A 27,328-nucleotide genomic window follows, 5' to 3' on the forward strand; every position below is an offset into this window, starting at 1 on the left:
TACTGGAGAAAAATGTCCTCAGTTTATTTGTGCTCAGAGTTTAAAAAGTGAAATACAGCACACAGTGGAAAAGTGCACAGAGGGTTGTTCAAGTCAACCTCATAAAATCTACAGTTTAAAAACACTTTATGCAGTAAAAGATTCTCCACAGTTGATTTGAATCCAGGGAATATTGTTCAGAAAGTGCAAACTGCAAAGGCAAATACAGTTTCAATTCTTTAGTTTTCTACCAACAGTGACGCGGGGATGTGTTTATAATAAGTGTAACACACAAAAAGAAGACGTGGAACATTTGTGTGATCAATAGATGAGTAACAGAGATTCAAACCAGAGCAAAGGATGGAGGACGACGCAGAACTGCTCCGTAAAAACACCTAAATGTCAAACATTAAAGAAAATCATAGCCTCAGATTTTGCTCATTTCCAAGTTGAACAGAAAGTTTTCTGTTGTGAAACGAACAGTTGACATTCTGCTCGTCTCTACAGGGACGTTCTTCAGGATTCAGGTCATTAGAAATATGGGTTACACATTCACACCCATTACCTGTCACCTTAGTCTATGCATGTACACAGAGACACCTCCATCCTGCCGTGATGTAGTTCTTAGGTGGAAAGGACGTGAGAAACGTCCTGATCACCTGGAACAGCTTATGTGTGGTGACGCTTGTGTTTCTTATTGTCCAGGAGCAGTCTGTACGCCGCTCACTGTTTACATTTTACTAACTGAAATAAAATTCTCATTAAAGTTTTAAGTTTTGTTTAGTTCCCTATACTAACCTTGGTGTGCACGTGGCAACAGAAACGATGACAAATATACTTTTGATCGATAATTTATTACCAATAAATCATTTGCTTCAGAAACTTCAATCTAAAAATGAAAAAGTGTGGAAATGATAGAAAATGATGTAAAATGACAGTTAATAAAATCTTTCTTGTTACTGATGTAAAACAAACTCGTGCTGACATGGACACGATCGTCTGCACTCAGGATTCATTCTTTTGTCACACGTTCTTTAAGCTGCTCATCACTCAGTGACAGTTTAATGCTTACAGTTTGAATCACGCAGTTAGAAAAGTCCGATTGAAGGTCAAACCACAGAAAACATCCAGCTTCTTGAAGGCACCTCGATCCTGGCGCTCTTGCAGCTTGTCACATTTATACACAGCACACAGACGGTGCTCATGTTTCTACCAGGTGAAGACAAAGTTTGGGTTGTTGTGGTTAAAAAAGGTATTTAGTGTCTTAAACTTGGTATAAACGGGAAAAGCAAAAAGAAGCGGGCAGGATTCACTTTAGTCGCTGGGCTCCTGCAGCGACGCTCGTCTCCTGAATCTCAGACTCCTTTTGTGCTGCTGCAGCAGGAGGCAGGAGTAAAACCTCCGACTCCTCCTGCTTGGATGATGGCTGCTCTTCTGCCACGGCCTGACTTTCCTCTCCCTCTCCAGCAGACTCGGTCGCCTGGAATTCCTCTTTCTGCTGCTCCTCGGGTTCGTTGTCGTCTTCTGGCTTTCCTGTGGAGGCTTTGAGACTTGCAAATCCATTCTGGTCACACAAAGGTTTGTTTTCAGAGTTCTCCTCCCCAGCTCCATTCTCTTTCCGCCCCTCTCCATCTTCCTCTAGTATGTCTTCAACACCAGGCACCTCCAGGCACGACTCGCTAGGCAGGACAGCGGTGCCGTCCGTCTGGATCAAGGACACCACCTGCTTCACTCTTTTCTTCTTCCGGGACGTCACACTTTCCACCTCACCATTGTACTCGGCATCATTCTCTGCCCCATCCACCTCCTCCTGGTCGCCTCCGTACTGTCCCGCCCAGTCGATGGAGGGATTATCTCCAAGCAGATGCAGGTTGGGGTCACTGTTGCTCAGAACAATACTGTCCCTGTACAGATTGTGTCTCCTTTGGACTGCCGCCTCCTTTACAGCTGCAGACAGAGAGAAAAGGGTTCAAATGTGGATTCTCACAATAAGTTCAATGACTTATGTTGTGTGCACAGAGTACAGCGAGGACCAATATGAATGATGCTGATCTCCCGGGTTAAATGGATCCAAGATGCCACTTTTATATCATATTTAATCTGAATATCTTATCACAGTGAAAGCAGCTGTGACCACTACACGGAGACGTTTGTTAAACACTAAATGCTTCTTTAGAATTTGATACCAGCATCTGTGTTGCATCACTTTGATCTGTTGCACAATTCAAGGCCGATTTTTCATAATGTACCAAATGTAGGAATCAGAGGAATTAGTGGATGACCCGTCTGGACTCGAGGACCTTTCTGGGGAACTGTGTCGTTTGAATACTTGCAGAGTGTGCTTTGGCTTTCTCTGGGTGACAGGATATTTTGCTTTGAAACCTTTTTGTCTTGATCAACATTCATCATGTCCTGTCTGATTTGTTACTTTGTGAGTCCATGCAGGCTTTCCTCTTAATGGTACCCATTGCACTGCCTGCAATGTTGCCTCCTGGTAGTATAATAAGGCCCTCAGTTCTGACTGCTTTCACTCTGTCTTTCTTCATCGATACAGAAGACTGACCCATTATAATGTCCTTCATGACTGACTGCAGCACAACCTCTTCAAAGATGTTTTCTACCAGGATGAAGTGGGAAAAGTCCTCGAAGATGAGCTCCTCAAAGCGTGGCAACTCCTGGTGTTTCAAAGAAGAATGAAACCAAGAACAAACAACAATGAACCAGTCACAATGCTTTTCTTTGTTACAGAAACAAAAAGCTAAATGTGCATTATTAATTTTCCAGGTTCTGGGGAAGAGAGAAGGTGATGTACTCACCGATACAAAGCAAGGGTTGAGCTGCTTTAGAATGTAGGGGATGAAGATCTGCAAGAGAGCCTCGCGGAAGAAACACTTCCTCACTGTGCTGCTGTCATAGTCAAACTTCTGAACCACAGGAAAGAAGGAAAAGGACAGCTTTACTGTGTGTGTGTGTGTGTGTGTGTGTGTGTGTGTGTGTGTGTGTGTGTGTGTGTGTGTGTGTGTCAGATGGCAACTATAAGCTGTAACTTCATTTTGAACAAATGCAGTATATGTGGAAGCATTCACAACGCTATGATGTGAATGCTTTGACAGGAGCTTCCATGTGGTACAGAGGAAGGTTGTTGGCCCTTTCTTGGATGTCTGCCACTGTGATGGTTACTGGTCCCAGTTCAGGGAAGTTGCTGTGGTCTGCTCTTAGACCCAATAGGCACCGAGCACTGCCGTTATGTGTTGCGTCCTTCTCCCATATGCTCTTCCAGTATTGCTCCATCTCCAGTCTTCCTCCCCCTTGCTGAAGCATTTTTGCAGCAGAAATTGTTGACCTTCTGGATGGTTCTTCTCTCTCCACGGGGCAGCGACGGAGCTCAGAGAGACCATCAGGTTCGTGGTGACCTCCCTGACTAAGGCACTTCTACCCTGATAGCTCAACAGGCCACGAGTTCCTGCCCCAAAGTGGAGGAGTTCAAGTATCTTGGAGTCTTGTACACGAGTAATGGGTGAAGGGAGCGGGAGATCGACAGATGGATTGGTGCTGCGGCTGCACTGATGTGGATACTGTACCGGTCTGTGAAGAGAGAGCTGAGTGTAAAAGCCAAGCTCTCAATTTACCGGTCGATCTACGTCCCTACCCTCACCTATGGTCACCAGCTGTGGGTAGTGACCGAAAGAACGAGATCGCGGAAAGAAACGGCCGAAATGAGCTTCCTCCGAAGGGTGGCTGGCCTCTCCCTTAGAGATAGGGGAGTTCAGCCATCCAGGAGGGGCTCAGAGTAGAGCCGCTGCTCCTCCACATCGAAGGGAGCCAGCTGAGGTGGTTCAGTCATCTGACAAGGATGGATCCTGGGTGAGGTGTTCTGGGCCCGGCCCAGGATAAGCAGAGGAAGATGGATGGATTAATATGCTCACACTCTATATGGATGTTGTAAAGTGGAGCGAATCCAACCACCAACCTTCAAATCTACCACCCCAGTCCTCCTCTTCCATGTGTTTCTGGTTTAGGAGAAAATGGTGATCTAACAGGTTTTTACTGATCACGTGTTTTACCTTGATAACTCTGTCCTGGCAGCGCTGGATAGTCTTACAGAGATCCTCACCGCCCTGAGACTCCAGACTCTGGTGAAGGATCTGCTCAAATGTATAAACAGCATTGTCCATTTGCTGTAAACAGACACAGATGGGGACACTATCACGAGTGCATTCAAATGTATCAGTATATTTTATAATAGCTTGACTTTGATAATTATCACATAAATATGATATGAAAGAAGATCTATTAACTGATCCAAAACTTGATGCTCCATGATGTGCCTCCACCTAGTCATACTTCCCCTTCTAAGCAAATACACTTTCATTCAGAAGTGCTGCCTTCCTGCAGTCCTGTTGTGTTCATGGTACTCAATTCCTCTGCAAACTGAGCAGCAACTATTCAAGTTTAATTTATTCTTACAACACTGAGAGTAGAGAGATGCTCACACAAAATTAAAGCAGACATAAGCAGTGTAACGTTGACCTCAGAAAAGGAGGCAGGAAATGTTTCGAGTTCAAACACGGACAGTGAGACTAACAAACCACAAAGTATTTCATATTCAATAATAACTCAACTATTCTCTTTAGAAATAAAACTTTCTGATCTCATCCTGACAAATTTACAGCAATCAGTGAACATCTCAATTCTAAGAGATGAAGGCGACAACATAATGTACTTTGTATGTGATTTAATACACAGGAATGGAGGATATTTGCATAAGAGATGTTTAAATCCAGACGGGAGCATTTCTTTGTGGTGTTTTATGTTTTAGTGTCTGCTAGTGTTCTAAGCTTCTTCAGAGCACACATCAGTGATTCTAATGCATTCGCCTTTTCATGGAAGTCAGCTGATATGAGTTTGTGTGTTACTTGTTTCTCGAGTCATTGTTTTCCTTCCAACTGCATTCTGTTCTGGGTTAGTGAAGGTGAATCATTTGTTTCACTATATTCATTTTGATTTACGTTGCCTGTATTTGTTACACATTCAGGGATCTGAGAACGGTCAAGTTCCTAATACAGCGGGGAGTTTGTTTTTCAAAGTGTGTGATGTTTATTTACCAGTAAGTGCTGATTGTAACCTCCTCCCTCTCCTCCGTTTATATCGTTTGTAACATGTTGTTTCATTAGAAAATGTAATAAAATGAAATTTTCAACAAATAAAATGCAGATCTTTAAAAATACATTTGATCAGAAAACCATTCGTACAGTAAATTACGATTGTAATCAATACATCACTTAGACCTCCAGCAATATGTTAAAGCTGCACTGCTTTGAAAAGCCAGCTGCCAGTAAGCGATCATCACCTCTCTCATGAGGATCTGGACCCTCTGGATGAACACCGAGGGGCTCGAGATGTCAAATCTCTGATCCAGACCTTCCAGACTCAGCTGCATCACCTTTTCATAGCAGCTGCACATCTTCACTGGATGGAAGGCAAGCATTGAGATCTTCTCCATGTGCTGAGGAAGAGGAATAGATTACAAGCACTGAATGTCACTAAATGTTTCTGAGTTCAATGGAGGCAGAGGGAGTATCTCCTTTACTGAATTCCCCTCTCTAGGAGGACCTCCTCTACGTGCTCACCTGTGCCACCATCTCCTTAGTGCCCTCATTCAGGACGTTTTTGCTCATGTCCACCAGCTCTCGGAAGAAAACCTCGCGGACCTCGAAGAACCCTCGGCTGGTGGGCTCCAGCAGGGCCTCTAGGATGGAGCTGATGTAGGGCTGAATGCTCACCTTCAGCAGCTTCTCTGCTTTAGGAAGAACCACGGCTGCAAAACAAGAGAGAAAAGCAGGCTTGCAGTTTCAGGCAGACGTCTGGGATCGTTATGTCAAATTAGAAATGTGACAACCTGTAAATAAAGCCTCCAGTTGTTCAGTTATACATCAGTAATTTGTCTGCTAGCAGTGCATCTACCTTCCTGTGTGTCACCTAAACAGAGTAACTAACACCTCCACTCACAAGCTTCTATCAGTCACTTCAGTACGTACAGAACGTGGGGAGAAGGCATTTTCTTACAATGCTGAACTGAAGGGTTTTAAACAAATCCTAAGGACAACGGAGGAAGCATCAGGGCTGCTCCTGTTCATGTTTTATTGTTACTGTCTTTTATTTTATTTTTTTTCCAGTTAATTAGTTGTTATATGAATTATAATGACTACAGTATGTTTATCAAGCTGTAGTTTTGTGAGGATATTTAAAACAGGTTGCTGCTCAAAATGAGACTGTCTCAATGAGGTTTACCTACATAAATAAAGGTGAAATAAAATAAATAAATTTAAAAGAGTTAATCCAAAATGCTGCAGCAAGAGTCCTGACAGGGACTAGAAAGAGAGCAGATTTCTCCTGTTTTGGCTTCCTGTTAAATCCAGAATTCAAAATCCTGCTCCTCACATACAAGGTCTTAAATAATCAGGCCCCATCTTATCTTAATGACCTTGTAGTACCATATCACCCTATTAGAGCACTTCGCTCTCGCTCTGCAGGCCTACTTGTTGTTCCTAGAGTATTTAAAAGTAGAATGGGAGGGAGAGCCTTCAGTTTTCAGGCCCCTCTTCTGTGGAACCAGCTTCCAGTTTGGATTCAGGAGACAGACACTATCTCTACTTTCAAGATTAGGCTTCAAACTTTCCTTTTTGCTAAAGCATATAGTTAGGGCTGGACCAGGTGACCCTGAATCCTCCCTTAGTTATGCTGCAATAGATGTAGGCTGCCGGGGATTCACATGATGCATTGAGTTTTTCCTTTCCAGTCACCTTTCTCACTCACTATGTATTAACAGACCTCTCTGCATTGAATCATACTTGTTATTAACCTCTGTCTCTCTTCCACAGCATGTCTTTATCCTGTCTTCCTTCTCTCACCCCAACCAATCAGAGCAGATGGCCCCGCCCCTCCCTGAGCCTGGTTCTGCTGGAGGTTTCTTCCTGTTAAAAGGGAGTTTTTCCTTCCCACTGTCGCAAAAGTGCTTGTCCATAGGTTTTGTCTGATTGTTGAGGTGAATGTTGTGATTTGGAGATATTAAAAATAAAGCTGAATTAAACTGAGTTAATTGGCTGGAAACAAGTAGAAGCACACGTAGATTAGATTAGTTAATTTATGTTGCATGTAGCACCTTGGTTCCTGGAGGAACGTTGTTTCGCCTCACTGTGTACTGTTAAACTGTATATGGTTGAAGTGACAATAAAGCCAACTTGACTTGAGATATCATACAATTTAAAAAGTTACCCTTCAGTAACTTTGTTTGGTTTAATGTCTCCTATCTGCAGCTGAAACTTTCTGAAACTGTCTCCCTGCTTTCCACAGGTCGACAGTGATGTTAAAATATCAAACTGTGAGATATTGCTATATTTTTATTATCTTTTTTTTTTTTTTTTAAACCAAGACAATGTAACATCTACATATCTCCATCCATCTCCACACACACGTTATGTACTTTTACAAATATGTAACAGTAAGTTAGTTGCTGATTTGGCCTTTTTGTTAGTTTGTCTGGTTTCCTTGTGCTTGCTGGACGTCTCTCTGGCTACTCTCTCTCTCACAGCTACATTTAGAACCAATCATCTAACTGCATGGATGATTGGCATCATCATTCCTTTGTTCCTTTGTTCCAAAGCAGGTAAACTATAGGTTTCATAGGTTTATACACAAGCATTCTCACTGATACTCTTGCCATGGTGCAGTTTTAGAAACAAGCAATAAACGTTCCTATTAAGATATGAATCCACATTTACAGCTAAAACTGAACCCACAGTAAGAATTTTAAGCCCTGTAGATATTTAGAACAACACTGCTTTAACATTTACAGTTATTATTACGACTTCTACTTCCATGAGTATTCTATCGATGACGGGCTTGTAACTAACCAAAGATGAAAAATGCTCTGAGAAATGTGCTGCTAGTATCTGAATGAGGAGAAGTGTTGCTCTTATCCAACCTCTGATCTTGTTGGTCACGTGTTCCTTGGATGTGATGATCTGGTCCACGTCTGTTCGTATGGAGGCCTCTAAAGAAGAGCGGTTAGCCTCACACTTCTGCAACACTGCTTCATACTGCGTCTGGCACTGCGCCTGCACCAGGCTGTACACAGCATCACTGATCTACAAACACAAAACACACAGCTGATGTTGCCAAACTCACACCTGTGCAGTACATCGTCTGTTTAAGTGTCACATAGTAGCCTAAATGGTTTGGAAAATGCATGCAGTGAATATATTTGTATATCTGCGTAACAGACTATTGAGTTTACAGGTGAATTTGCAAGCAGTTGGGCTGTACCTGCTGGAGAGGTCCTGTGGAACTACAGACCTTTGAAGAAATGTAGATCAGCTTTTTTTCTGTTGCACTCACATTACTAAAATAAGCTCCAAGCTTATACATACACTACCAGTCACAAGTTAGAACACCCTAATCTTTCCAGTTATTTACTGCAATTCAAGTCATTCAGTCCAATGAACAGCTTGAAATGGTACAAAGGTGAGGGTGAACTGCCAGAGGATAAACAAAGGTGCAGTTACTCAAAACTGAAAAATAATGTACATTTCAGAATCATACAAAAAGCCTTTTTCAGGGACAACAAGGGTTAACAGGTTAAATCTGTTCTGCAGCAATGCAGGTTGATCAAGCCTTGAAAGCTGCTGCTACTAATTCCTGCAGCTGTTCCAACTTTCTGGATTACTCCCCCCTCTGCCTGCATAGAAGCAGTGCTGAACACACCGTGGTGCCATACGCTCGTCAGCTGCGGCAAGAAAGCCTTTGATAAGATGTCAGAATAAGACAAACAGGTCTGTCTGGGCCATGAAACATCAACACTGGACTACTGAAGACTGGAAGAAGGTAAGATGGACTAATGAATCAAAGCTTGAAATCTTGGGCTCATCACGCAGGATCTTTGTGCGCTGTCGAGTAGGTGAAAGGACGGATCCACAGTGTGAGGCATCAACTGTCAAACATGGAGCAGGAAGTGTGATGGGCTGTTTGCTGGATCCAGGGTCGGTGACTCGTACAGAGTGAGAGGCTCCCTGAACCAAAACAGCTACCACAGCAGGACCCTCTGGTGTGCAGTTGGTCAGGGGTTCATCCTACAGCAGGATAACGACCCAAACGTAAGTCCAAGCTGTGCCAGAACTACCTCAGGAACAAAGAACAAGATGGTGAGCTTGGAAACATGGAGTGTGCAGCACAGTCTGCAGACTTAAAGCCCATCCAGCTGGTTTGAACTGGACAGAAGAGGGAAAGCAAAGCAGCGACAAGGTCCACATTCATGGGGAATATTTGATTTCTATTGTAGAATGACTGGCACAGGTTTGTTCAGCTGCTCTATCTGCCAAAGGTGCTACTTTGGTGAGTCAAAGGTTAGAATACATTTTAGTCTATAAACTGATTCAATGATTTCTTTTTTTAACTCCACGTGCTTATTTGTACTACGCTATTGTTTATTTCAGAGTGCAATCAGACAATCAACTGCATAACTTTCAATGACAAACTGGACAAATTGGGGTGTTCTAAAACTTTTGACTGGTAGTGTACATCTGAATGAATCACACAACACCTTTGTCATTAAAGTTCCTGTTATTCTGGCAAAATAGCACCATGTTTGAAACAAAAGTGCTAAAAAGACCCTGAAAAGTTCCAGAAGAACAAGGAGCATTTCAAACAGGTGATGTCAACATTTACAAGTCCCCCAATCACTGGTGCAGTATCCACCAAACTTGCAGGTTAACACTTATTTTGCTAAAGACTGAGTCTAATAATCCCAGAGTAGTTCCTCACCAGTATCCAGTTCCTTTGTCTCTCATGGAGTTTGCCTTTGAGGCGGGGGGAGATGAGGTCTCTCAGCTCCGAGAGGAGGCCCTCCATCACCAGGTTAGACAAGATCTACAAGGAAAACGATTCCCACATACAAATAAGAGGACCACGAGCGCTCTGCATTTTTACAGTCGCTCGTGTGATCGTCATGGTAACCTCTCTCTGTACGTTTTCCATGTTGCCACATGTAAGGAAGCAGAACATAACAGAGGGACTCACACAGGCCATGTGAGATGAACTACAGCGCGTGCAATTAAGTTTTCTTCCACAGAAGACAACGTAAGGTGGTTATGCTTCCATCAAACCAAGTCTGTTATCACATAATTAATAATATTACATTTTATTTGTGGGCGCCTTTTTAAAGCATAATCAGACAAACAGAATGATTTAAAAACACAGCATTAGACAATAACTTAATTTAAATGACATAAATGTGATTTGGGTTTGAAGAAGCATCTAGAAAAACCTGTTCAGCACTGAAGCATGCACAGCAGGGCCTGACTACGATGCAACATGTGCATAAAGCATTTAATCTTCTGACCATCAGAGGTGTTTGGTGAAAACTTTGAATAACCTCGTGTCGCAATTCAATGAAAAATCAGGTTGAGGGAGGACATCAAGTTTACATTTCATGACACAGCACCTGATTCATCCCAGCTTCCAACCCCCCCCCCCCCCCAAAGTCCGATTGAGGCCACAGAAGAACATTTCTGCCAACGCTACCTGTGACGGTGCACCACACATCATTTCCCAGGTGCCATACTGGCCTTGAGCTTGACGGTAGAGTCGCACTGCATTAGTGAAGGCTGGTGTCTGAACTTTTTTCTCATCTGACAAACCTGGAATTGAAGAAGCAGCCGTCAGTGAACTTTTAACTGATAACTGCAGGTCTTCTATCAGAGAAATGATGAAGGTAAAACAGGAGGGAAAGCAGGGCTGATGACAGAATGCAGCATCGTGAGATTAAGGAGACTCTTTTAAATAATGGAGTTTTCTCTCCTTCAGATGGTACCAGGCGATTTCAAACAAGAACAAAAGTGGAACAAATCTGTTTCACCACAATTAATTAGATTTTTTATACTTTGATCATCAATCACACAACTCCTACAATGATCCACGCTTCATTTGAATGTAAATATAAACTAATGGATGGATAAATTACAGTTAACTGTTTTTAGTTGTTCGCCTCCACCAACCAATCAAGCTGCAGTTTAAACACATAACACACAAACAGTGTCATCATTTTATCCTGCTGAAGAAAACACTGCGAGCTGGTGAATGAACAGATGACTTATTAAACTGGGGGTCGGTCGGGTGCAGGAGCCCAGATGACTTTTTACAATGAATGAATTTTGTTGGCTTCATATTCAGTGTTTTACACGAGAAATGTGAGTAAAAATGATCAGATTTCATAACTGTGTCTGAACAACATCTAGGATATATCTGCAAGTTAGTTTTACTACATAATTAAAACTAATGTATGTACCTTGGTAAGGTAATTGTTTTGCCATGTAATTATAGGTTCGTTGTGTAAGGACACTGCTCAGCTTTTAATTTGTATCAGAGGGATTCATTTTTAATTTTAAGATAACAGGAGTTTTTGGCCATGCAATCCATAAAGAGGAAAACGTGGGGAGAGGGCTTGTATGACACGCGGCAGAGGTCATCAAGAGGTACAAGCTACCTCGGAGTACACTCGTCAGGCCACCACAGATGGATCGCCAAATCTGACTGGAACAAAAGTCGGGCTGCTCAGAAGAATCCAGGGCAGGTTGAAAGAGGACAACCCTGAGCAGAGGTTGGTTTTTTACACTGCATAATCCACCAGGAAGCCCTGTGCAAGTCTGTGCTGCACCTCGATCACGCAGTGACGCCAGTTGTAAAATGCACTTTAGAGTGAGGGGACCAAGCATCCAGATGATGTCACAGAGGATGCTGGTGTTGTTTGGCTCCACGTATGTGTGTGAACAGACAAAGCAGCACCCACAGATCCCAGCTGAGTGATGAACACCTCAGATCTGTTCTTGCCACAACAAAACTAACCGGAGATTCTGATTCACTGACAAAAAAGTGTGATCTTAATGTTTATGTTTGATATGCATGCATCTGGTGCTGGCCCGTCACATTTTAAAAGTCAATGTGGCCTCTGAGCCACCCCTGCTCTAAACTCAGATGAAACACAGGTTCTTGTACTTGGCCTTCAAAATTGTAGAAATGCAGCATCTATCCAGATTCTCACTCTGCATGGTCTTACTTTGGCCTCCAGTGAGACTGAGGGTTCGTGGAGTCATGTTTGCCCTTCAGTCTGCATATCTGTCTCTAAAGTTAGAAATATCCTGTCTCAGAGTGACGCTGAAAAACTAGTTCATGCATTCATTACTTCCAGGCTGCATGACTGTGATTCATTATTATCAGGAAGTCCTAAAAACTCCCTGAAAAGCCTTCAGCTGATCCAAAATGCTGCAGCCAGAGTCCTGACAGGGACTAGAAAGAGAGAGCAGATTATTCTGAAAAGACAAAACAAAACAAAAACCTTATCATAGAAGTGTATTATCCCAGCAGAGCCCTGTACTGTCAGGCTGCTGGTTTACTTGTGGCACCTATGGTGCTTAAAAGTGCAAAGAGAGGCAGAGCCTTCAGCTTCCTCAGACTCAGGAGACAGATGCCCCCAGCTGTGATTGCTGTTAAACGTTTGTTCTTCCCAGAGTGCAGATCCAATCGTGCTGTTGTATTGTAGTCTTGACCTTACAATATAAACTGCCTTCAGGCAACTGTTGTAGTGATTTGGCACTGTTATTTATTTATAAATAAAATGTCAAAAAATGACAGACAAAAGCAAAAATGTTCTGAATCACATTTAGTGTTAAATTTAAATTATCTCAGGATATTTGTTTTAGTTTCACTTCTGATGGTTGTAAGCACGACGTCAATTAGATGTGCATAAAAACGAGTGTGTGTGTGTGTGTGTGTGTGTGTGTGTGTGTGTGTGTGTGTGAGAGAGACAGTACGAGGACTAAACTGTGTCACAGGGTATTTAATGAAAACAACTTCATTTCGTTCACTGTAGTCAGACTATCTGGGACTTTATGGCCCGTATGTAGTTACTGCTATAGCTCCGGTCAGGAGCTGACATCTTTATTGGCAAGTCTCAATCACAGCAACAGACTTAAGAGTCAGTAAAGCAGAGAAGGAAAAGAGAGCAGGAGCACAGAAGACAGAAAAGCAACGTGCAGATCTAGTTTTTGTTTACAGCACAGAGAAGAATCCAGAGCTCTGACAAACATGAATGAAACTGAAAGTAGCAGCTCTTCATTTGCAGCCTGTCTAACGTGTGCCTTCCTCCTGCTTTGCATAGATTCCTCTAGTTTGTTATTCATTCTCTCTGTCCTACTATTATAGTTTTACACCACGCACAGCTGGTGTGGAGCACCCACCATTTCGTTGTACACGCACAATGACAATAAAGGGTTATTCTATCATTACATTAGCATGACTCACCATTGTTGGAGTGTCTGACACAGTCTTGGAGTACCATATACCACTTCTGCTGCTCTTTCTCTGTCGTCACACAGAAATAGTAGTGGCGGGCATAAGGGTGCCACATTATCAGAGGGTACGGAGTGGCACACTTTAGAAAGGGGGAACTTCCCACCTTGGCTTTAACACCTAAAAATAAAAGCGTTGCATTAATAATACACTGAAAACCTCACTGAAGTTTCTCTGTAGAGTTAAAGGGTAACAAAAAGACTTCATGTTGTCCGTGCTCACTGATGGTGTGCAAACATTTCTGATTTTGCAGTCAACATTTCCTTTTCTTGAGTACAGCAACATTCAGAAACACCGTGGCTGCCAGTGCAACCCCCCCCCCCAGCCTCCAAGAAGACACATCTGCAGTTTCAGTGTTAAACTCCTGCATCCTCGCTCTCCAGTTTCCTCATTAACAAATTTGCGTGTGCTTTACCCCATCAGCCTTTTACAGCTAAGACAATGGCAGCTCTCAACTAACAGCTAAGAGAAATGTTGGTCTGCTTCACCACAGAGAGAGCTCAGTGCCTTCAGCAACAACATTCAACCAGTAAGGCTGAAGTCCTGGAACCTGTTGTTGGATGCACACTATCCACCCCAGCTTCACCCCGCTGTGGTCTTTACTGAACAACAGGGGTCAGGATCGGGCAGCTTATATCTACCATAGAGGCAGGGTACACCCTGGACAGGGCTCTCACAGTCACACGTTCACAGTGACCAGTTAAGCTGACCCCACTGACTGCATGTCTTAAGTTGCCACAATAAATCATTGCATTTGATGAACTGAGTTTCCTGTTGATTCGAGTTTTCCCCTTCCTACTGTAATAAGTACACTCTCCTTACCTACCCGCTCCTCACCTGGCAAGCTGTTGCTGATCAGATTCAGGTATTGCTCCATAGATGTCAGGACTTTATACCCGGCACAGCTGATGGTTCCTTTGGGATGGAGGAGTCTGTCATGGCACTGTGGTGAAGCCAAGGAAGAACAGAGTCGATGTATTAGACAGTGAGTAAAACTTGCTCATGTACAGAGAACACTGCACCCGTCTCACCGCCTTGCTGTCGTAGTACTTGACGTCATGGGAGTCTGGGATGGAAAGGAAGTGGTTCCTCCATTTCTTGTTTTCCTCCAAGTACTGGAAGAGGGAGCCTGAAAAAATGGCCTTGTTCTCCAGAGGAATCTGTGACACCGAAACCGAAGAGAAACCTTTGAGTCATTAAAGTCTCTCTCTGTCCATTCAGAGCCAAGAGGACTCACTATGGTCATAATCCAAATGATTAACAGACATAGCTCGCTAATCTGTGAGCAGCATCGGTGTGACACTCAAAACAATGAGCCACGTGGGACATCCTTACTGCAACGATCACTCGCTGGTGTTTGGAATAAAAGCAGAGCTTTCAGAGAGGATTTTGTACCTTGCGGTGAAGCAGCTGAGGTTGCAGGGTTCCTCCTCCCTCTACGTCAAAGCGAACTTTGTTGAACAGAGCTACCGCGTACTGCTGCTCATACAAACGCCCAAACTCAGCAATCACCTTTCCGGTCCGAGCTGCAAACACAAACAAACACACACACACACACACACACACACACACGATACAATTAAATCTGCGCAAATGTTTCATGATGAAAGAAAAGAAAAAACCTGAATTTGGGTTACAAAACAAATTAAAAGGGCCTGTCTTTCTTTACAAGCTCTACTGTTAACAACGACACTTATTTCTCTTTGGTTCTTATTTACAGCAAAGCAGTTTACCAAATTATCATAATCTAACCAGAAGCTCAGGATTAAAATGACATTTTCTTTAAAAATGACCAACATCTAAAGAAAATGAAATGACAAAGAGGCCTGTCTTATCGCACACAGCCTGGATCTTACTGCTCAGTCTAATGTCTTGGCCCCGGCCCACAGACAGTGGAACCATTCCTGTCTTCCTTCTGGACCTTGTTAGTTTCTTCAGGCCGAGTTGTTCCTGCGTTCTTGCCTTACTGGTGCTGCCTTCTTTAAAAACAGTCACAGCTTTCTCTCCAGCTAACCTTGTTTCCTTATATAGAGAAATTGGGGCGTGGCAGTATGCAGATAGACTACAAGATGTAAGCACAAGCCTGTGGATTTGGAGGCAAACTGACTAACATGTGCACAGTGGTAAGAACAAACTGGCCGACATGCACGTGTCATGAGTCTAACGGTGAAATTGATTATTTTTTTTGCACATGATGAGAACATCTCCACACACACAGGTAAATGAAGCCCACGCTTCTGTTGTATGATCAGTCACACAGATGGTCTCACTGTCAGGTTCAAACAAAGCGGCCTGAGGCTGAATTAAACTCATCCTCTGGCCTTTATTACTGGAACAGGAATTCAGCCCGCTGAAGGCGACTGGCCTCCTTTTATACTCGACCTGCCTCAGGTGAGCATCTGGAACGGCCAAAAACAAAACGTCTGAAGAAAGCAGCACCAAACCGAAGAAGAAACTTTTACATGTATACAAACTCTTTCAGATAATAAATAATTATTCACATACTATATGTATTCATTCACCTCTCATTCTGCCATCCATCCGTCCCAGCCACCACCCCAACTCCCACCCACAAGCCTGAATCACCGTCCCCACCTGGGTGGGGGCAGATAAACTGGGCTGGACCAGTGTGAATGGCTAAACATCTGAATTTTGGGGTGTCCAACTCATTTTACACACACATGCGGCCCAGATTCCAGTCTCACGTTAAAACTGTGCAGCGTCTTCACCGCTGCTGCCTTTCTGTTTGAAACTGGGGGCTGTGTGGGCTTAACGCCGTCACCTTTTATTCAGATGCTGCTTGTATTGCAGGTCTGTTTTCAGTGGATGCAACACTCTGGTCTAACATATCGGCACGCTGCAAAGCTGTGCATTAAAGGAAGCATAGAAGTAAACACTGCGTCAAGACTTTTTTATTATTGAATTATTCAAAATTCTCAATGTATTGCAGCCCTAGAAGGGTTAACACAAACCATTTATACCCTGGAGTGGTTAGGAGTCATAGCTAATGTCACAATGCAGAGCAGCCAAGAGGCTTTGACTGTTGGCATTATATGAATAACATTGAATTTAAGTAACATATTGAAGTTGTAGCTGCAGTCAAAACTGCAACGGTTCCTGTAAACATCTGTGTCACTGTTTTTCACATAAACCATGAATATCAATGACTGCGGCGGCGGCTGGACACAGATACTGCAGGAGTTACAGATGACATGGCTGAATTAGTCCCAGATGAATGGACCACCAGCACCAACGTCATGTCATGCAAGACACGACAATCCTATCACGATTGAAGAGAGTACCTCTGACAAGGAAAATGATTTACTGCCTGTAAATAATGAGAGCACTGCTTTACACTGGTGTGCATAAATAAGCTCATCACTGTACACTGACAGTGATGAGCTCCCATCAACACCAGAAAGACACACGCAGGACGCCAGCGATGACCAAACCTAAAACGACTAATGCCACATCCTTATCTTAAACGCATTTACAAAGTCACTCGTTGTTTGTATTTCTCTAACAAAGCTGGACAGTATTTTTCTGTCTACGTCTTCATTGTGTGATAAATACAAAGAAAGGGAGGAACCGTCGGCCACCTTTTCTGGTCCTGCTCTCGCGAGTTTCTGGGAAGAAATATTTAATATATAAAACCTGATCTATGACGGCATACTTGCAGTGCTGGGCACATTCAGATAGCGTTAATGTTCTGACTCAGTGAAACCATTAATGACTTGGAGATCTGCAGAGAGGAGTGGGACAAAATCCACCCTGAGATGTGTGCAAAACTTTTGGCCAACTACAAGACAAGTCTGACCTCTGGTATTGGCAAAACCTATGTTGGCACCTAGTACTAAAGCACGTTTTCAAAGGGGTCAAATACTTATTTCCTTCATTAAAATGCAAATTAATGTGTAAATTGAAGTGCGTTTTTTGTTATGGTTCCGTCTCTCATGGTTCAAATAAACCCACCATTGAAACTATGAACTGAACATTTCTTTGTTATTGGGCAAACTTGCAGAATCAGCAGGGGCTCAAGGAATTTGAACCGTATAACTTTCCTCAAGGTTTAGAAGTGCGAATACGGGAATTTTGAATAAACTTTCACGAGGCACATTTGTAAACTTGGACACTCTTGTTTGATGAGAACGCCTGGTTGGCAATCTCTGACCCAACTTATTCCAAAGGTTTTCTACTGGGTTAAGAATCCACACCAAAGTCACTCACTCATGTCGTCATGGAGTTTGTGCAGCAGCGCACAGCCATGTTGGAACAGAAAGGGCCCATCATCAAACTAGTTCCACTGGGAGCATGAAATTGTTTAAAATGTTTTGCTATGCTGAAGCGATACAAGTTCCTTTCAGTGAAACTAAGTAGCAACTCCTCACAAACAGCCCCCCTCCAAACGTTACACTTGGCACAGTGCAGTTAGACAAGTACTGTTCCCCCGGCAACCGCTAAACCTAGACTCGTCCATCAAGTTGCCAGACGGAGAAGTTAGACTCCTCACTCCAGAGAAATGTCGCCACTGCTCCAGAGTCCAGTGGAAGCTGCTTTACAATTTGGATGAAGCTCATAGGCCAAAGTTGGCGACCTCCACGCAGCAGATTTAGAGTGTAAAGACCCTTTAATGTTACACAGAAAGCCCCAGAAAACACAAGCAGCAAGTACTTGGAGACGATTAACAATGAATGATCATCTCGCTCCCCCCTTAAAAAACCAAAAACAAACAGTTTTGCATTTCATTGTTTTCTATGTTCTTTATAGATTTTTATTTTAAATCACATTTTACAAAGTTTCTGTTCTGGTATCATAGAGATCCTTTTCTGCAGTCACATGAGTCACATGATCCGAGAAAGGCCCCTTCATCATCACTAAAGGTTCAGGTTCATCTGATCCAGCCAAAACTATACGTTACCAGTAGTGCAACTGGAAAACAAACATAACCCTGGAGATGCCCTCCTGGAGGGAGAGCGCAGGCCTATTTAAACCATCCCGACGCCTCTACCCTGGTGTAAGCCAATCAAATTAACTACCATCACTGAACCTCTGCAGGGGGTAACCCTACTGAGTATACAAAAAGGGGAGTGGCCATAACAAAATGACGTGCTCTACTCCCTGAGCGACAGCCGTCCCAGACACAGAGTCTGTTTGCTGGTTCCACAGAACAAAGCTGAAGGCTCTGCCTTCCACTCCACTTTTAAACAGCCCAGGAGCCACAATTAAGCACGTAGTCTGAGAACCAAGTACGGTACTGGAACAGTCTTTGAAATCAGATGGGCTTCTTGCTGCAGCATGCTGGAGGCTTTTCAGGCAGTTTTTAGAACAGCTGGTTGAATGAAGAAAATATCCTGGCTGAGCTGGAAACCTGGAAAACATTTTCTTAATTACAAAAATATCGAAATACTCTCCTATACAGTGAAAGGTCAAAGTCAAATAAAAGAAGCCGTGTGCGATCTAAACTACAGAAACTGTACCTTTACTCTGTGTTCTTGGAAGGCTTTCTGACATTAACAGGAGACTGAAAGCGTTCATGCAGTGTTTTGGTTTGGTGTGTGTTCATGAGTGTTTGTGTGTGAGAGTGAACGAGTGAGGAGTTTGTGTCTGTAAGCCTGCGATGAAGAAAAGCGACAATATCAGCATTTTAAAGTTTGGCCTGAGCGCTGATGAAACATCTTTGTACTGCTGAAAACGAGTAATTATGATGGTTAATAATAATGTGTTACCTAACAAGCCTCAGGTCACTGGCTCAGAGTTTTACCAGCCCGTGTTTGTTGTTATCAACTCATGAAAAGCTTTTATTTTTATATTTTTAAATATTAACGCACTTTAATTAACACAATATTTTATATTATTTCACTTTCAATCTGAAAAATGTTATGAAAGCTTTTGGAAAAAGCTCCACCTGAGCTCAGCCTGTCAGACTTTTACACGTGACTGCTGAATACGTTTGTACTGCAGGTCTAGTTTAGTCACAAACGTGGGTGAATCGCTCGCATTTCCATGGTGACAATGGCGCACTATAGACCGCTGCAGTACACAAAGCGTCCAAGCAAAGAATTTGTGTCAATTAAATTAGTTGAATGGTTGCATCCCTAACACATTTATTGTCCAATTTGAACCAAAAGTGTGACAGAGTCCATCCCTGAACACATCTAACTGCAGTATTTGACATCACAGTAGCACCTGATGGCAACAGCAAAGTCTTTTTACATGTTAAGGAACAGTTTTGGTGGTTGGGATGAACAGCCTAAAATGTGGTCAAAAAAGCCTCCAAGAGAATGTCTCACTTTATGTTCAAAACTTTTCGCCAAAGGGCGCGACCCGGGCAGAATGGCGATTTATTGGCGTGCTTACTGGAGAAACTTTGCCAGTAAGCAGGAAACAGCTGTAACTCAAAGACACATTGTACGATCCTCCCAACATTCTCCGGTGTGATGGGAATCCGTCCATGAACAGATGAAGCGCCACATGGTGACGACAGGAAGCTGTCACCTACTGCTCCTTCCAGGTTGAGCACGTCCACCTCAGAAGCAGTCTGAATACACATCAGAACTTGATGATGCTGGCGTGCTCTGGTGGCTGGGGATTCGCCATGAAACAGGAAGCAGTTTGAGGGGTTTGGGAAGCTGGAAAAGTCATGAAATTTGGCAGAAACGTGCAGCGTGTTAAAGGCTCTCAGGTTGTATGGCTCTGGTCATTGAATATTACAAAATGGCTCTACGTTTCAACTGTGAAATCTTGCAGCTTATGTGATGTCTCAAGATGTACAAAACATCTCTTGGAGCTAAACGCCAAACCCAGAAGAAAGGCAGCTATTTTGAATTTAAAGTATAATTTTGACAGACTCCCCGGGACTTCATCAGCTCAACATGACCTTTGATGAGTACAGTCTAAAGACCTTGGTGATGTTAAATTGAAGCTTTTGAATTTTCGTGAAATAATTCACCACAGGAGAAGATATCGCACATCTCAACTGAACATTGTTCAATCTGCCCCAGTGGCACGCTGAATCATCCAGGTAAGAAAACCTCAAAAAAGTCAAGTCCGTTCATCTGGATGTAGCATTTTCATGGGGAGAAACTTTTCATCACTCATCCAAGAAGTCACTTGTATATGTCAACTGAGAAAATGTTACGTCCAGATTCAACTTTTGGGAATCTCTCCCAGACTCCCAAATTCCTGATGGAAGACAGAGACTGGAGATATCTATGTGCCCATATTAGGTCGTGTTTATAGTTCCACCTACTGTCAAAAAGCTTCTAATCATGATCCAATCTATGCAACATTTTAATTGATGGTTCCACTCGATATGTAGCAGTATGTCATATAGTTAGTGGGTATTCTATATTGCCACCTAGTGGGCACAGAAGGTAAATGGTCAGTTGTAAACACACCGTCTCTTATGTTAGCGCTTTTCTGCTCCAAGCACTCAAAGAGCAGTCAGTGAGGAAGTGATGTGACACTGAATCAGCCATGTGACTGTGTGACTCACCCTGCAGCACGCTGGCTGTTCCCAGGGTGCGAGGGCCTTTCATTGCTGCTTTAAATGTCATAATTTTGTTGGCGTCTGTCAAAACATGGATAGAAGGAGTTCTGTCGACTTCTTACTGGCCATGTCATATATTTCTATTGAGGAGAAGTTAACTTTGAAATAAGTATTTCTCATTTTATCAGACCTGTTTAAAACAATCACCTGTGCGATCAGTTGGGTATTTGCTGAAGGTGAGAGGACCACATGTCACCAGGCAACAGGAAGATACAGGTCAGAGGTTAGAGATTTCACAGAGCCAGGGACAAGGGGAGGGAGGGGGGGATTTCCTGTTTCACTCACTCATAGACAAAGCAAAGCTCTACATTCATCCGTGTAAAAACAAAGTCTTCATTAAGCAAAACACTGAAACACTGACTGTGACAACTGGAGCAAATAAACCCAACCAATAGTGTCCATTCTTCAGTCTTCTTGGTTTTAAACGAGACGCTCATTTTATCTTCAGTGTAGATACTGACCGGTACAGTTAGAGAGTTTTCACAAGTGAAGTGAAAATGAACGTTTGCGCTCTCTCTCAAACTCACTTTGACATACATATATGTGTAAATATTAAAAAAATGTCCCCTTCTCGCCCCTGCGGGCGGTTTATCAAGCTCGGGTCTTCTACCAGAGGCCTGCGCAGTATCTTAGCTGTTCCCAGGACTGCGCTCTTCTGGACAGAGATCTCCGATGTTGTTCCCGGGATCTGCTGGAGCCACTCGCCTAGCTTGGGAGTCACCGCACCTAGTGCTCCGATTACCACGGGGACCACCGTTACCTTCACATCTTCTCTGAGCCCTTGGTAATACTCCAGCTTCTCGTGTTCCTTCTTCCTGATGTTGTTGTCATTCACTATCGCTACATCAATCACTACGGCCGTTTTCTTCTGCTTGTCCAACACTACAATGTCCGGTTGGTTAGCCATCTGTATCTGGAAGCCCCACAGGACCTTAGGTCGGCCATTCTCCACCAGCCTAGGGGGCGTCTCCCATTTTCACCTCGGGACTTCCAGATTAAGGTTCGCCCATGCAGAAGTAGGTTGGAAGGCAATAACAGAGAAACCCAGGATTGGGTTTAGTCAATGAACTGAGGTGCGGGATAATCCATAATCTGGAGACTCTGCTCAGTGAAACTATGATTCTCCTGCTGCCTGGTTCTTCATGTGTCCATAACCCACCCCAGACAACCCACTCAGTCAACAATAGTTCAGTTTTCTCTAACTACAGTCTGTTAGCAGCTATGACATTCTCATTTTCACATGTCATAGTACCAATTAAGTGCTGACAACTCAATGCCCAATAATAACAGTCAGTATCTTCATGCATCCTGACTAAATGTTAAAACAAAGAGGCAACCAGGACACTAACTGATGAGTTTAATTTCTCTAATTGTTACAGTCCGTTTCAGTGTTTTGCTCACAAAAACCCCCAAAACACACAAGTAACTGGCCATATTCACACAGACTTTGTTTTTACATGCATGCTCACTCCAAAATATAAATGTAAATAATCTGTTACTAATCCAGTCTTGCTTTTAAACCGTGTGGTATCAGAGGCCACTCTCAGTTTTCAATAACAGGACTCAGCTTCTCAGCGTGCTAAAGTTTCCATCCAGCCACACAGAAACGTATTTTTCATGCATTCCTCAAATTCCACATCTGATACGTGTACGTGCTACTCTGAGTTGTAATGACAGTGAAGGAAAAAATTATCTTTAGCCTCAATCATGGCATTCACTAAGTTTCCTGAGCTTTAGGTAATCCCTCTAAACTTTAAGCAGAAATCAAGCGTGGAGGTCAGTGTAAAATAGAAAGGTCACTGAATGTCTGTAGGTCTATACCAATGAGGTTCATCCCACATTTCAACTTCCTCCATTCTATGTAGATTCTATTTGTATTATAGCCAAATCCAAGTCTAGTATTACTCAAATTTTCTTTGGCCTTTCTGGGAATCTGTGGCCAAAACTTGCAATTAATTCTTCAGACGAGTCATCAAACCTCAAATCATTTTTTAGTAAAAAGAAAAGAGAAGACTTTAAAAACAAAAACAAACCTGTGGAAGCGAGCATTGTCAGCTTCATACACACAAAAACTGTGAAGCTGGATTTTACAGTGCTTAAAGTTAAAATGTATTAAATCTGTTCAGCGCCATCTTCTTCCAGTACACAGTGTTACATCACTGGGTTGGTTGGTTTCGGTCATTACCAGTTAGGTAACATAAACTAATGTAACCGACCCAATAGCTCAGCGGAAGGAAAATTAAAGATTCATTTAAGGGGCTTACTTTGCTGCAACATTTTCATATTAAGACCAAGGACATACTGTCCACGTTCACTCTCTCTTAACCAGTAAGTGTTGTTGTTGTGTAGCTAGTTGCACTGATACGGGAAAATCCCCCTGTTGGCTGTAACATTCAGGTTTGTAAAGCACTTTAGAAATGAGAAAAGTGTGGAGAAGGGCCTGTTTGAGTTAGCTGACAAGTGGTTCACCCACATGCTGGAGTCAGAAACTCCACGTTTTCCTGGTCTGTGATGCTGTAAACAGTTTACCGATCAGGAATCCCATCAGTACGTCTGCAGGGAAAATAGGTCGTGTGTGCGCAACGGGGAGGAAACAAAAACCCCAAGACAGTCCAAGGAAGAGGCGCCACACTTTTTTCACGTCAGTGTTTAAAAGTTTAACTTTAATCTGTCAGAAAAACAAAAACAACTCATTCCTTTCATTGGATTTATATGTCAAACTGAAACTCAATGTTTTTAAAGTAAACATCTCAAGTCAAACTCAGCTAAATAAGATGTATAAGAAATGTGCCTTGACTCTGTCTTCTATATTTTTAAATATCAAAGCAATTTAATTAAGACTTTATATTATTTCTCCTTCAATCTGAAAAATGTTACGACAACCTTGAAATAAATATGGTCTAGTACACCCCACGCCCCCCTTTAGTTGCAGCCCTGTTTGCTGCAGGTATGCTTCGATGTAAAATATCTTCAGCAAACGATATAATTGAAACATGTATCAGACTAGGTTAACAGTTCATCTGCATATTTAAATACTTCTGGAGGATTACTGGTTGGAGCAGCGACAAAGTTTGTTTTTCTTCATGTCACAGTTTGTTGGTGCTTTGATGAAAGACTCCCACCAGCTTTTTCCCAGTAAAGGTTTTAATTGTGGTGACAGGAACAGACGCTCACCTGAGACTGAACGTGAACAGTGCATCCTTCATTTGAACATCAATGTCACTGTTGCAGCCAAAGTCAGTACAAAGTGAAACCCTTTAATGGATTTTTAGTTTAAGTCTCATTATATTGGTTCAGTTATTAGTTTATATCAACTAATTAAAGTCTATCAGCAGCAACCAACCAGCCAACCAAACGTTACTTAGATGTAATGTTCTGTACTGACAGGAGATGGCGCTAAACACGTTTCTAAAACTTTAAATCGAGCTTCACAGACAGAGTTACATCTATGTAGGGCTCCATGACGTCAATTAGTCATTATACATGATGTGTTTCATGTCCATTTTAATCCAGTACTAGAAAACTGAGCCCAAATATCTACCTTCATGTGCGGTCTTCTTTATTTTATGTACATTGCTTCATTTTCTAAATGGAAAAAAAGATAAAGAGCCTAGAAACCCAAACCCCGTACAGGTCACTGGTCTATCAGGTCAGGACTGGTCAGGACTAACCCTACAAAAATATGTGTGTCAGTTGTTTTGAAAATTAAACATCCCAACAACTAAGCAATGAAACAGTAACATGAACACTTTTTGTGAGTGTAATAAAAGTCACTGAAGTTCCTGAAATTTGGCCCAGTTCAGGAGAAATTGTAACAACACCCCACCCACCACCACCAAAAGTTACAACATACTTGTGGATTCTTCTGTCAGCTGTAATCCTCACAAATAAAGAGAACTGAGGTGAAACAAGCCAAAAATAAGGAATTGCTAAACCTGAACTTTCCACTCCTAACACACAAACTGCAAAGTCAGAGTCCAACGGAACCTTCCGTCCAGTCTCGGGCAGAAGATGAGTGGAACATCAGGAGGTCATCAGTGATGCCTTTTATATGAGACACATCAGGCACGAGTACTGTGACACTTAAGTCCAATAGATACTGTACACGAGTGTGCTGCTGAAAAATGTCAGCAGCTAAGCTTATTCGCTTCAGACTCGACAGCAAAGACTCCATATTAGAGAAAACCTGATAGGCTGTGACATGTCCGAGGCAGGGCCACTGACGATCAGCAGAACTTTATCTGCTGCACTCCCCATTTGTAACAAACTTTAACGGGTCACATCATTTCCTATTACGTTTCCAGTTTTTCCTTCTCTTTTGGTGTCGTGGAAGCGCTTCAGTACGACAAAGAACAAACCCGAACCCTAAAGACAGAGCTGTTTGGTCCAGCTAAGGAAAGAGAGCGGTGCGGTGCCCAACGCGCTACGTGGATATTTGTGGTTTATCAACGAAGCAGATAAAAAGCCCGTTTAGTTAGTAAACAAAGAGGTGCTGGACTCACGCTGACACTGTGGCAAAATGGAAAACACGCCAAACCAGCACTCAAACTAATCACCCGCGGCGCTCCTTACCTGTGATAATCTCCCGCTTGCCTTCATCCAGGTGACTAGAAATCACATCCCCCATGATCAGTGAAGCGTCCCACGCGAACGCTGCGTCAGACCGACAACTACTTTTTAAGACAAACAATAAAGTCTATAGAGACGTGTCTCCTGCCACAGCAGCCCTGTCCGCTCATGAAATGACTGCAGCGTCAGTAATAACGGGTGGTACCAAACACTCAAGTCGAAGCTGTCGAAAGGAAGTTCAAACTGTGTAAGAACTGTGCGTTTTTCTCTCGGACAGACACACCCTCCTAAGTAGGAGGAGAACTTCTGCCGTGCAGCCACGTTACGTTAAAGTCTCGTTGGGAAACAGCAGACCCAGCGCTGTGGGACAGGGAAGGTTATTATAGAGCAGCTGGACAATGGAGACGAAGTCAAAGCAGTAAAAAAGAAGATACAATGGCAAGAGAGAGAGTTGGTCACACAGGTTTAAATAACACACTAAAGAAGATGAATAAGCACGAGACAGGGGATTATGCATTTTGTGGACAGGAGGAGACATTTGAACGTGTGATGTTAGAATGCGCTGAATACAGGCAAATACTCACATTACAGAAAAGCAGAGTTCAGTTAAGGGTGCACGAAATATTACAAAGGAACGCAGGGCGATATTTGGGTTTTTAAGAGCAAGTGGTGTTTATATGAGAATATAGATGTATAAACTGACTGAGCCACACTCCAGTCCAGAAGGTGGCGGTAATGCACCTTGTTCGCCAACCGCAGCAAATAGCGACCACAGGGCTGTAGCCATGATACAAAGAAATCCTGAGGCCAACACAATCACCATTATTATTTTCCTTTTCCTTCACCTCGATGGAAAACATCATAAGATCAAGAAAAGCTTCGAAGGATAATTGTTTCTGTAATTTTACACTGTTTTTGTTGATTAACAAACGTTTCCATCATTAATGTTTGATGGAAGAAGAAGGAAAACAGCAAAATGATAAATTACAGTTTTATTACAAAATGAGTTTGAAGAATTCATGTTCCTGCCTCTAAAACTATATTAAAATTACTGTCGTTAAATATCATTTCGGCCCACAGGATCTTAGCTCGGCCACTTCACCACGCTGGAGGGCGTCTCCTATTTTGACCTCAGGACTCCCATATTCCCATATCCCCTCCATATTCGCCACAGATGTTTCTGTATACTATGCTGGACACTTGGTTATGGCGTTCCAGTTCCTGTGCTGCCATGATTAGTGCCTCTGTGCTGTCTTTCAGTCCAGCTTTGTCCAGCCTGGTAGGATTTCTGGATATCAGCCACCTCCTCTATCTGCCGGTGGTACCGTGCAGGGGCCTGTCCTTCCATGATGGTTCCTCCTCTTCCTCCTCATTCCTGGGCTTCTGCTGCCTGAGGTATTCACTGAGCACGCGGTCGGTTGGGCTCATCTTCCTGATGTATTCGTGGATGTTTGTTGTCTCGTCCTGGACTGTGGTGCTGACACTCACCCGGCCTCCTTCCTTCCACTTAGCGTACAGCCTCAGGGTGCTGCTTGGGGTGACCCGTGGCACATTACGCACATGGACATAAATACGTATTTCTTACTTGTCGGTGCTGCGTACTACACAATAACATTCAATATTTAGTATTTACTGTTAGTTACAGTTATCTAGGTTATTGCTGTGGTGTCATGTTTAGTGTGTTTATTGTGTTGCTCTCTTTTGCTTGTTTTTGTTTCCTTGTTTTTTGTGTCTTCTCTTACGGTCCTTCTTCCCCTCTGTTTTTCTTTCTCTCTCCCTTTCTTATCCCCCAGTCATGTCTGTCCCGTCTGTAACAACTTGAAATAAAAG

The 27,328-nt window shown here is 42.9% G+C and overlaps 1 protein-coding gene across 1 annotated transcript; it reads right to left on the reverse strand.

The window, feature by feature from the left end:
* Positions 1 to 25,817, reverse strand: niban2b (niban apoptosis regulator 2b). Its single transcript, XM_086313164.1, has 14 exons — positions 25,502 to 25,817; positions 14,776 to 14,906; positions 14,412 to 14,540; positions 14,218 to 14,323; positions 13,333 to 13,500; positions 10,558 to 10,673; positions 9,799 to 9,903; positions 7,964 to 8,126; positions 5,610 to 5,797; positions 5,330 to 5,485; positions 4,044 to 4,157; positions 2,796 to 2,903; positions 2,543 to 2,654; positions 1 to 1,926 (listed from the first exon to the last, which is right to left on the reverse strand). Exons 1-14 carry the CDS (start codon positions 25,554 to 25,556, stop codon positions 1,289 to 1,291), a joined length of 2,289 nt encoding a protein of 762 aa, XP_086169290.1. The 5' UTR covers positions 25,557 to 25,817; the 3' UTR covers positions 1 to 1,288.
* Between the last annotated feature and the right edge of the window lie 1,511 nt (positions 25,818 to 27,328).

This window comes from Aulonocara sp. 'chitande type north' Nkhata Bay, linkage group LG12, assembly GCF_057382095.1.
Source record: "Aulonocara sp. 'chitande type north' Nkhata Bay isolate Kocher_YH1m ecotype deep benthic linkage group LG12, A_spYH_male_GT1.1, whole genome shotgun sequence".
Classification (NCBI taxonomy): domain Eukaryota; kingdom Metazoa; phylum Chordata; class Actinopteri; order Cichliformes; family Cichlidae; genus Aulonocara; species Aulonocara sp. 'chitande type north' Nkhata Bay.